Raw genomic sequence first — 12,110 nt, forward strand, 5'->3', positions numbered from 1 at the left:
AAACTCTGTCTGGATCCTAACCGTGTGCTCTCCCTACCACGCCCAGGTGATTCTCAGGGTTGAGAATATGAGCATCAAATGAGGCCCAGGGTTAACGTCAGTTCCCTCACCTTAGGACGTGTGAACCTGACAGGAAGTTAAGAAAAATGTCACACATAAAAAAGTGCTGTTTTCCATAAACAGATATTACTGAGAATATAACCCTCTGCTTTGGTTGAATTACTTTTCCTGCCCTTTTCCCATTCTTGGTGCTACTAATTTCCCCTGACAAATGGCACTGAGACAGATAATAAAAATTTCTGTTTAAACTCTGGATTCTCTTGAGAATCCAGAACTTAGTTCCTCCTATAGAATAATATCTATAATAAAAGTTTATTAATTTTTTTAAATTGTAAACAAAATCATTAAAATTTAAAAAATAAAACTTTAATTTAGAAAATTGTAAGTAAAATTAACAAAATATGAGTAAATAAAATATATAATAAAATTTCATTTTATTTTCTCTATAAAATACAATAATATTCTATTTTCTCAGGAAAATAAAATCAAGCATATGCATAAAATGACATAATTGAAGTACTTAAAATATAGAAAGGCATTTAAAAACGAGTATTTGTTTACTTGTCTGTTCATCCCTGTGCCTCCAATAACGCCTGGTTCACGGGAGACACTCAATATCGATGATTTATCGATAGACTGATTTTACTTTCTCGAATTTCTCTATAGAGATCTATGGTTTATAACAACACAAACACAAGCTAAGCCACTCTCTGAAGGCTAGGAGCTGCAGGTAGAGAACATTGTTTATAGGAATTATAATACGAGAAAGTAAGACAGACGACCTTGGCCTGAGAAGGAGCCAGAAGGGCCACCCCGAGAGTGCCCTTACCTGGCTGCAGGTGGGCGCCCCTCAGGCTCTGCATCGCCGTTTCGGGCCCCGTGGCCGCGGGTGTGCCGTAGGCGTCCTCCGGGGTCTCTGTCCGCGGTGCTGACTTGAGCGTCATGGAGGTGAATGGAGTGAGGAAGCGATGGTTCACGGCCAGAGCCTGTACCTCCTGCCTCAGCTGCTCTCTCTCCAGCTCCTCAACACTCTGCAGCCAGGAACTCAGCAGCTCCTTCAGGGTCAGGTAGCTCCAGAGACGCTCCAGGTGGTTGGGGTCTTCCTGGCCACCCGCCTTGGGCCTGGGGCTCCCCGGGACGTCGTTCCCCATCCTCCGGGGCTCCAAAGGCACGTCCTTCTTGAGTACGACAAACTTCTTACTGTTGCTGGCCGTGACCTCCACGTGCAAGCGGTCCATCTCCCTGTCCACCAGCTTCCCCGCGATGATGATCTCCGAGCCATTGAAGTAGTTGGGGAACAGGGTCCTGGTGGCATGCTCCACCAAGCCGGGTGGATAATCCACGCGGATGTCCGAGAGGAGCGGGGTCCTGATCTCATCGTAGAACCTGGAGAGGAGGAACAGAGAGGGAGAATCGGGGCCTGCACTAGCTACAGGCAGGTCACGTCCTAGAGGAAATCACAGGCTGTCTGGTGGGGTGGGGGGCGGATCTGATCTTAGAAGCAACCAAGTCCAACATTCCACCCAGCAGAACATCTCAGACAGGAGCCAGTGCAGCCGTAGCTTGAACACCACTGGTGACAGAGAACTCACTATCTCACAAGCTCCCTCGCCGTTTGCCAGACTTAAATTCTGGTTTCCTCTTCACCCCAGAACATAACACAGTCAGCGACCACTTTCAACTGGCCATTGTGCTTCAACATAAAAACACGATCATTGTAACTAGCACGCAACGCGGAGCTGACGCTACCTATCCCACCTCCCTCTCAGGGTGGAATTAGAGTAAATACAGGCATATACTGTTTTATTGCACTTCAAAGACCTAGCATTTTTTCACAAAATGAAGGTTTGTGGCAATCCTGCATTGTCAGATGATAGTTAGCATTTTTCAGCAATAAAGTATTTTTCAATTAAGGTATGTACATGACACTATTGCATGCTTAACAGACTACAGTGTGATGTAAACATAACTTTTATGTGCACTGTTAAAGCAATCCACCTGTGGGACTCGCTTTATTGCAATATTTGCTTTATCACTGTGGTCTGGAACTGACCTGCAGTATCTCTGAGGTGCGTCTTGAGATGAGGAAGTGCTTTGAAGTGTCAGGAAGACAGTTATAACCATAAGAGCTAACGGAACACCTAAGCTGTGAAAGCTGTCCTGCCAATACTTCACGTAGGTTTTCTCCTTAAATTCTATCATCTGACCAGAATCCTCATTTTACAGTTGGGGAGACCGAGGCACAGACAGTCTTAAAGCCTCAGGTCACAAGGCAGGACCAGAACGTGAACCCAGATCCACCCAGTTTCAAGGCCCATGGCGGTGTCTCCCACGAAAGGAGTGATGATCAGACTTGGGGTCCGTCCTCACGTCCAAGCCTCCCGCTGAGCCTGCCCCCCGCCCCGAGGACACAGACAGACCCACGGACCCGATGAGCTGGGCGCGGGCGTCGTGGTCCTCGTGGACGTGCCGTGTGAGCCCACAGTTCTCCAGGGACAGCTTCTCCAGCAGCCTGAAGTCCACGTCGGCCCCGATGCCCACGGTGAAGATGCAGACCCGGCCCCGGGCGGCCTCCTTGGTGTTGTTGAGGATCTTCAGGGTGTGGGTCTCCCCGGCGGTGGGCTTCCCGTCTGTCAGGAAGACGAGCAGGGACACACTGCGGTCCTCGATGTCGTTGTGGGCCACGAAGTCGTTGAGAAGCCTGATGCCCCTCTGCAGGGCCCCGTTAATATCCGTGCCTGCGGGACATAGAACAGGACACCTGAGGAGCCTCGCCACCTCCTCTACCTGGACACACCTTCTCGGGCCCCTCACGGGCACCCGCAGGAGTGACGTGTGGGGAAAGCAGCCACCTGCATTCATGGGGTGACTCCACGTCACAAAGACTGCTAGAAACTTGGCAAATGACTAGGAACGGCAGAGAATTACATAACCTTGTCCTGAAGGTGTCTGATGGCACCTCAGCTTAGGCGTCTCCACCCCTTTAGCGTGAACGGTTTCTACCTCCTTTTTGGAGAATCGCTTTGGAAAGGGAAGGAGGGTGTTGGGTGCAGGAATTCAGAGAAAGAAAGCGTCCCAGAGGGAAGGGAACGGCACAGAATGAGGAGGTGGGGATGTGGAGACCATCGCGGCGACCTCACTGGAGGATGCTGATTAAAGCACTCACTCATTTTTTTTTTTATTGCTGTCGCTGTCTTTCCTGCTTCCTGCCCCTTCGGGATCACCCCTGCTTGTTAGGACCCCACCAAGCGAAGGCTTTCAAGTTTACACCTCCTACCCCTGCTGTTTCTAATTCAGACACGCTTGTCATTGCAGCTCTGATTAAAGTCAGGGTACAGTGTCTGTGGGAGGTGCTGGACAGGTATTTTGCTTGGGGGATGGAGAGACGGATGGTTGGTGGAAGTCAAAACTGCCAACTAACGTGAGGTTTCTGGATTAGCTAAGAATTTCATTCAACTCTGCTGCTGCTGTTCTACCATCGCCAAGAAAAACTGAGAGTTCTTACTGCAGCCGTGAATACTTACTTCCTTTTTCTGACTCCACTGGGGGTTTTTTTAATGGCCTTATGGACATACCAAAAATTTCACGCATTTTGGTCACTAGGGATTTTCTTCTTTTTTTGCCGAGCTGCATGGGTATGCAGGATCTTAGTTCCCGGACCAGAGATCCATCCCATGCCCCCTGCAGAGGAAGTGCGGATTCTTAACCACTGGACCACCAGGGAAGTCCCAAAAATTTCACCCATTGTAAGTACACAATTAATGATTTTTAGTAAATTTATGAAGTTGTGTACCCATCACCACAATCCATCCCCCTGACTGGAGTGATTTTGATCTCCCTGCAAAATGTACCATATTTGAGTGAACCAGATAATTTTCCCCACTGCTTTACATCCTCCAGAACTTCTGGCTAAAATATATATGACTATGACTGTGCAAACACATTGATAATTCGTTCTAAGATGTACACATGGCCCGAACGTAAGGGAAAGTTACAGCTGAAACAGTATTTAACAATTCTTTGGGTTCACTCACTTGCCTTTCTGAATGCCCAGCCCAGTTTCACGCTGCCTCTGGATATGTGGGCATGAACCAAAAGGCAGGTGTTCATTTTCTCTTTAACCTAGAATGTAACAATAATGCCAAATCTCTCACTGCATTTTAAAGCCCAGGAGAGCCCAGGCAAAGGATGCACTTAGCTTTTCTTACCCAAGACACCAAAGCACAGCACAGCTTGGCATCGAATGTCTGTTAAGTTGGGGCATCTCCTACACACTTAACAACGGGGGGGCTTTCTCCCCAGGGAGCTGCCCCAACCATTCTGCCGAGAGCTCCCCCAGGGTCATCAAAGGACCCAAGTGCACCAGCAAGAGGGACCACTTGGGTAAAATGGCCATATCTGACACCTAGAGAAGACTTCCTAGTGCAGCCACTGATCTAAGTACTTTAAATATTTTAACTCATCTCATCCTAATAACAAGTCCATTATTATCCTCGCTTTACAGATGAGGAAACCGAAGTATAGAGAGTTTAAATGACTCATAGCTGGTAGAGCTGGATTCTGGCTTCAGGATCTATGCTCATCTCCTGAAATGACACTTTTCTGAGAGAAGTAGATTAATTTTCTGTTCACCTGCAGAGGCTGGGACAATGAAGTACCAAGAAAAAATAAAGGAAACCAATAAGGTTTCTATGGTTTAGATTCCAAAATACACACAACTGTTTTCTAAAGCTTTATCTCCACCTCCCACACACAAAGGATTCTCATAGTAAGCAGTACCATTAATATAATTTAAATAATTTTAATGCATATTCTTTGAGTATGCACTGTAGTTCGGGAGCTATGACAGGAAACGGGGGCTAAACAAAGATGAAGGAGAGTTTCTTCCCTCAAAGATTTGACCATCTTGTCAACTTCCTGCTGTAGATTATCACTATAATATTAAATCTAACCTTTCATTCCTCCTATCAACCAGTAAAACAGTAACTAGATCGTGTTGTTGTCGAGACTGGTAGGAAATTCCATTTATAAATCGAAATTCCATCCAAACAAGATCAAGTTCCAAACGAAGTTCATTTGGGAAACCAGAACTTCGCCTTGGATGGAAAATAACAAATATATGAGCGATGAGAAACTCAGATGGAAGAGGATGGACAGAAATGGGTGTTTTCTATGTTTCCAGGTATCCAAAGCAGAATCATCTGAGACACCCAGGAGATGGTGTCTCTACAGGGGCCTTTAAGAAAGGTGTCAAAGGGTCAGGTTCGGGTCCAATAAACACTCCAGTACTGAGCACCTGCCACGCATCCACTGTCCTAGTGATGGATGTAGCAGCAGAAGTCAGCTCTGTGTCCAGGGTCGAAGGAACTCACATCCAGCACGGTTGGTAACACACTGTTCTGACTCTCTAACCTTAGAGTCCTTTACGGCCTTTTCCCGCATCTGCGTACTTACCTCATCACGACCCCCCAGCCAAGTGTGCAAATCCTGAGTCCTCCCCTTTCCACCCAGAGCACCGCCCAGGCCACCTGGGCTCCAAGAGGACTAACGGCTCAGGAGGGCGGCTCCACCTGCTGCTTCCCAAGGTGCTCATCTTCAAACACACAAAACACTGAATCATCCATGTGGCTTTCATTCCCCACCCCAAAAAGCAATTTACAAAAAGAGCTGCATTGTTTGGGATCCGTGAGATAAACCAGGAAAGGCTCCAAAACCTATCAGGTATTTCCCCCCCACTAACTTACTTGACCATCTTAGTTTGGGGCCTGGAAGAGGAGAAACAAGCTCCTGGGAAAGCTCTCCCCTGTTATCTCCTTTCCTGTGATCAGCGTCAGCTTTCAAATCCTGTCTCTGGGCAGAAAGTTAGCTACTCACGTATCCCGTCGAGGCGAATGGGCAAAGCAGGATGCGCGTTTACCTCCGGTCGGTGACATGTGGTGAATGTAGACTTTGCCGTCTCTGATATTGTTGGGAGTAACTGACACCAAATGGTCCTTCCACACTTTGACCCGGTTGGAAAATCCAATGATATTGAAACGGTCCTGGGGTCGGAGGTCATGCAGAATCGTGAAAAGGGCATCTTTGGTCTAGGCAAACACAAAAGCAAAACCAGTCACGTCTGAGTGCATGAGTCCACGCGTCCCCTGGCTTGGAAACTGCACACCGGGGACAATCCCAGGGTTAAAATTAAGTGCCTGCTACGTAAAGGGGACTCGGATAAATGTCAAGGAACTTTGTCACCTAGCTGGAAAAAAAAAAAAACAGCATTAATATGTTACAATCTTATATAAGACACGAATGGGTGTTTCATATATGCACCATCACATCTGCGGGAATCCACGGTGCATCAAGCCTCTGTATCTTTCACCACTGCTATTCTCTAGACCTGGAATGTTCTTCCTTACTGCCTCATGCCTCTGTTTCATCTGACAAGCCCCTCGTCATTCAAAACCCAGCTAACATGCTATATTCTCTATTTGCAACATTTTCTAGCTTCTCTAAAGACAGTGCACATCTTCTCTCCTTTAGGCTACCACTGTCCTCAACACACTCACATAGAAAAGTGCGTATTACCCGTCATGACTACAGTCTGCTTCATGCCTCTTTCCCTTCCTCCAGCGTCAGCTCTCTGAAGGCAGGTGCATCTATTTTCTTATCACCCAGAGCAGAGGAGAACTCCTGACACATAGGAGGCGCTAGAGAGAAGTTCAGAGGATGAACGAATGCATGGACACTTATGAGTTATAGATGAAGGGTACGAATAATAAATACCACTGGAATTTAAAAGAGAACGAAGCACTGCAGGCTGGAGTGATGTGAGAAGGTGTCACAGAGAAGGGGGAATTGAGGATGAGACTCAAAGGAAGTGGGTAACTTGAGAGACGACGGAGGGCATCCCGAAAAGAAGCAAAGGAGGTCAGAGAGACGGCTGGAGGCAAGCAGAGAGGTGACACAGGTGAGTTCCAGAGATGCTGAGCGAATGAAAGGTGTGCAGGTAAGTCAGATGTGACTTGTGGAAAGAGGAAAGAAACCATCGGAAACTGAAAACAGAAAAGCTCCAGGACTGCAAACGAAGCAACCAACAAGGGATTAATCTCCACAATATACAAACAGCTCATGCAGCTCTATATCAAAAAACAAACAACTCAATCAAAAAATGGGCAGAAGATCTAAATAGACATTTCTCCAAAGAAGACATACAAATGACCAAAAAGCACATGAAAAGATTCTCAACATCACTAATTATTAGAGAAATGCAAATCAAAACTACAATGAGGTATCACCTCACACCAGTCAGAATGGCCATCGTCAAAAATCTACAAACAATAAATGCTGGAGAGGGTGTGGACAAAAGGGAACCCTCTTACACTGTTGGTAGGAATGTAAATTGGTACAAGCACTATGGAGAACAGTACGGAGGTTTCTTAAAAAACTAAAAATAGAGTTACCATGTGATCCTGCAATCCCACTCCCGGGCATATATCTGGAGAAAACCATAATTCGAAAAGATACACGCACCCCAATGTTCACTGCAGTGCAGTTTACAATAACAAAGACATAGAAGCAACCTAAATGTCCATCAACAGAGGAATGGATAAAGAAGGTGTGGTACATATATACAATAGAATATTACTCAGCCATAAAAAAGAATGAAATGATGCCATTTGCAGCAACATGGATGGACCTAGAGACTGTCATACTGAGTGAAGTAAGTCAGACAACTATCATATGATATTGCTTATATGTGGAATCTAAAAAAAGGGTACAAATGAACTTACCTACAAAACAGAAATAGTTACAGATGTAGAAAACAAACTTATGGTTACCAAGGGAGAAAAGGGGGGAAGTGATAAATTAGGAGATTGGGATTAACATATACACACTACTATATATAAAATAGATAACTAATAAGGACCTACTGTATAGCATAGGGAACTCTACTCAATACTCTATAATAACCTATATGGGAAAAGAATCTGAAAAAGAATAGATACATGTGTATGTATAACTGATTCACTTTGCTGTACACCTAAAACTAACACGACATTGTAAGTCAACTATACACCAATAAAAATTTTTTTAAAAAAAGAAAAAAGAAAAGCTCCAGGAGCCTGGACAAGAGTTTTTAAAACAATCAACTCGATATTGTGAGCAAGCACTGCCTTCTCTAAACAGCATTATTGCTAGACATTGAAAGAGATGCGGCATATGAGATATGAGGTAGGGTATGCTCATTACATAATTGCCATAGCAACGACCTCTGCCATCTTTCACAGGGGTGAAGAGCACTTCACTGTAAGGGCAGGAGGGCTGGGGTTCACCCTGGATCCATCACTTACTACCTGTGTGGCCCTGACAGATAAAGACAAAGAAATACTATATGATATCACTTACACATGGAATCTAAAAACAGAACAAAACCCAACCTCATAGAAAAAGCGATCAGACTTGTGGTTACCAGAGGCACCAGGTGGGGGCTGAGGGAATTGGATAAAGGTGGCCAAAATGTCCAGACTTGCAGTTACGAGATAAATAAATCCTGGGGATGTAACGTACAACGTGACGACTATAGTTAACACTGCTGTGTGGTATATTTTAAAGTTGTTATGAGAGAAAATCTTAAGAGTTACCATCACAAGGAAAAAAACCCATTTTTGATCTATATGAGATGAGGGATGTTCACTAAACCTACTGTGGTAATCATTTCACAATAAGTCAAACCATTATGCTGTACACCTACACATACACAGTGCTGAATCTCAACTGTATCTCAATACAACTGGGGGGAAAAGATTAAATGACAAAAAATTAATGGCCCCATCCTCTGAGATCCTCTCTCAGCACACACATCTATTTTGCACTTATCATACTGCATTATCGTTATTTCCTCAAGCCCTTTCCCACCTCAGGACCTCTGCACCTGCTGTTCCCTGTGTCTGGAATGCTCTTCCCTACAGTCTGCATGACCGCTGACCCCTCCTCATCCTTTAGTTCTGGGCTCACTCGTTTCTCTGTCCTCTCAAGCCCGGCACCCTGTTCTCTGCCTTCACAGCATCGATAGAGAGCATGTCATTACATATTTGTGCATTTACTTGACTGTCCAACTCAGCTCCATGCCTCCGAGTGCAGGAGCTTTCTCTGTTCCATCACTCCTGTGTCATACCCAGCTGTGCCTGGCCACACGGCAGAGTCTTGATACATTTTTCCAGAAAAAAGTGAATGGTGAATAAACTGTCCATCTATCACGCTAGACTCCACAAAACAGCTGTCCCCTTGCTCCTTCTCACCCTCCCAATACAACAGTTGGCGCATTGTGGGCTGTCAGTATGTCAGTAAATATCTGTTGAATGAGTAATTGAGACAGAAAGAAGGAGAGAGAGAGAGAGAGGGAATTCTATGGCGTGAATACAAAGGAAGTAAGAGAGACACAGCCCCCATCCTTGAGAAGCTAAGACAGGGAACACTGAGAAGGTTGACGTGCAGGAAACAGAGCTGAATGATGGATAGCATTAAAGCAAAAATAAATAGATCAGATCATGACAATAAACAGATGTGGGTGGAATGCCCTGAGCACTGATGCTGACGGAATTCCCGGAGGCTTGCCTCACCTTGACCCCTCATCCTTCCTTCCACTCAGAGCCAACACAACCCCAGCATGAGCAAAGACGGGCTTGGCGTCATTCTCAGTCCAAGAGTCTAGACCTCTGGGAAGTCTGAAGGTCCACAACTGGGAGGTGACAGATGGGACCACAGCAAGCGGTGGCCATCCCTGAGACGACACAGTTTGGAGCCCGACACTAAGGCAGGTACTTGGAAATGTTCCCGCTGCTGGGGCTCAGAGCTGGCTGGGCACCCCAGGGTGCAGGCTGGACCTGGGGAAACTCGTTAGAAGGCTGCCGTTTGTTTAGCTGCTGGCATCCTTAGGGATCCTTAAATAGCGTGCTAAAGCCCTCGAGAGGGGCTGGCCTGGCTCCTTTTTTCCCCATCATGATGGATGGTCTGCTTTAGGAATAGTCCTTCGAGCCTCTCCACCCTCCTCCCCTGAGCTCAGCAACGACGGGTTTCTTATGACCTTGTAAGGCCACAGCTGTAACTTATCCTCATGTGCACCAGGGCAGGCAGACCCGTGGGCTCCCAGTGGCTCTATTTCCTATTGCCTTAGAACCTTTGGTCTCCAAGTCCTCATCCCAAGAGACCTGGGCAGAAGTTGCCTGGAGCCACCACCATCCGTTAACCCTTTCCGAGCTCCGACCGTCTCCTTAGATGGCGGGTGGCCTGGGGAGCTCTGCATTCTGTAGAAAGCTGAACAGGCAGGAGGAAGGTAAGGGTTCAGATAGAAGAGTAAACATGAGAGGGCTTCAGCTGATAATTCTGCACCCTGCGTTTATACGCTGAAGATGAACAGAAACCTGGTCAGACTTTTTCCAAGAGTACAGCCCAGAAAACAGTGCATTCCAGAAAGATCAGAGAAAGCCCAGAAAGGCAGAGAATGTACAATCCAAGCTGGTTTGAAGGCCTGAGCTACCCTGAAGGCACCAATTGATCCGATCCACTCCCTGTGGGTCCCAGAGGGCAATCTGCAAAGACCAGTCTGTACATGTAACAAGAAGGGCTCCTTATGACATTCCAGGTTGTGTTTGGACTGAAGAAAGATACAAAAGGTACACAGATACAACAAATAGAGGAAAAACTTCTTATTATTCAGATAGTAAAGAAGCACCTTGGCCTGGAAGGAGCATTTAGACAAGATTCCTTTTAATCTGAGCCACATAGAATCACAGAGAACAGGGATGAGTCCCTGCTTGAAACGATTCCATGGTGAGGAATCCTTCTTCTTCTTTTTTTTTTCTAAATTTACTTATTTATTTTTTATTTTTGGCTGTGTTGGGTCTTCGTTGCTGCGAGTTGCGGCGAGCGGGGGCTACTCTTTGTTGCAGTGCGTGGGGTTCTCATTGCGGTGGCTTCTCTTGTGGTGGAGCACGGGCTCTAGGCTCGGGGGCATGTGGGATCTTCCGGGACCAGGGCTCGATCCCGTGTCCCCTGCACTGGCAGACAGATTCTTAACCACTGCGCCACTAGGGAAGCCCGGAATCCTTCTTCTTATAGGTGCTTTCCTTGGGTGGAAAGGAGGGGAAAGAAGTATTTCCTTTGAAAACTGTCTTAGAAGTTAATTCCAGTGCTGCCTTTGGTTTATTATTCAGTAAGCCTTCTCGTCTCTGTCCATTTAAATTCTTTCAGGAACAAGGCGCATGTGAATAAATAAAGACAAGCTCTCGGTTTCAGATTCTCTATTCGTTCAACATGGTTGGTGATCGTCCCTCTTGCTCTAGTGGGTCTTCAGGAAGCGGAACTCTGTAGGCTTCCCTGGTGGTGTCTGTGGAAAGGTGCAGGGCTGGGCCCCGGGGAGGTACAGCCCCCTTTTCACCCTTCACTTACGCTGCCCTTCACGAGGGCTGCTCCCAGGGAAGGGAGTGTCTGGGGGCAGCTCTGTCCTGCGGGCTCTGGGCCCTGCATTAAGCCGTCCTACAGACAAGGGATGGCCCTTCCTTCCCCCTCCCTGCAAAACTGAGCCTGAGCAGCCGGAGGCTCTTGGCACAGCCTTGGGGGGGGTGAGCACCACCTGTGCTAACCACTGTGTCGTGAACAACGCTTAGACCTCCCCCAGGAGACAAGCATCGTGCAATCACGCCCTCAGGCTGACCATCAGTGGAGCCCATGGAAAACCCAGCTGCCTGCCCATTCCATCGGGGTGCCCGCTGACGCAGCTTTCCTCAGACACTTCTGTGTCCCCGCCAAACCACACTCACCAGCGACTAACTCTGACACAAAAGGCTTCTGTACCACAGACCCTGGGTTGTGACATCATAGAGGAAATCCAAGTTCAAGGGTACTAGATACTAGCCACGCCATGCTTTCAGCAGAACGGCCTTGCTGTGCTCCGAAGCAGTCCTATCACTTGCCTTGCTCTAAAATGTCTACCGAGGAGCTGACCTTTTCTCTTTCCTGGGTCCACACACTCCTTCTGGATGAACCCGAGAGAAAAGCATCTA

General features: G+C 46.8%; 1 protein-coding gene across 2 annotated transcripts in view; it reads right to left on the reverse strand.

Annotated features, from left to right (window-relative positions):
* The window catches only part of ITIH5 (inter-alpha-trypsin inhibitor heavy chain 5), an 80,598-nt gene that overhangs the window by 13,787 nt on the left and 54,701 nt on the right, over positions 1-12,110 (reverse strand). For both annotated transcript variants that reach the window (XM_082450567.1, XM_082450566.1), the window contains exons 8-10: positions 5,978-6,146; positions 2,489-2,798; positions 890-1,446 (exon numbers count right to left, since the gene is read on the reverse strand). In XM_082450567.1, coding sequence (XP_082306693.1) covers positions 890-1,446; positions 2,489-2,798; positions 5,978-6,146 — 1,036 coding nt within the window. The remainder of the gene's footprint in view (positions 1-889; positions 1,447-2,488; positions 2,799-5,977; positions 6,147-12,110) is intronic.

Source organism: Balaenoptera physalus (assembly GCF_965194825.1).
Source record: "Balaenoptera physalus genome assembly, chromosome: 2".
NCBI classification, from domain to species: Eukaryota; Metazoa; Chordata; class Mammalia; order Artiodactyla; family Balaenopteridae; genus Balaenoptera; species Balaenoptera physalus.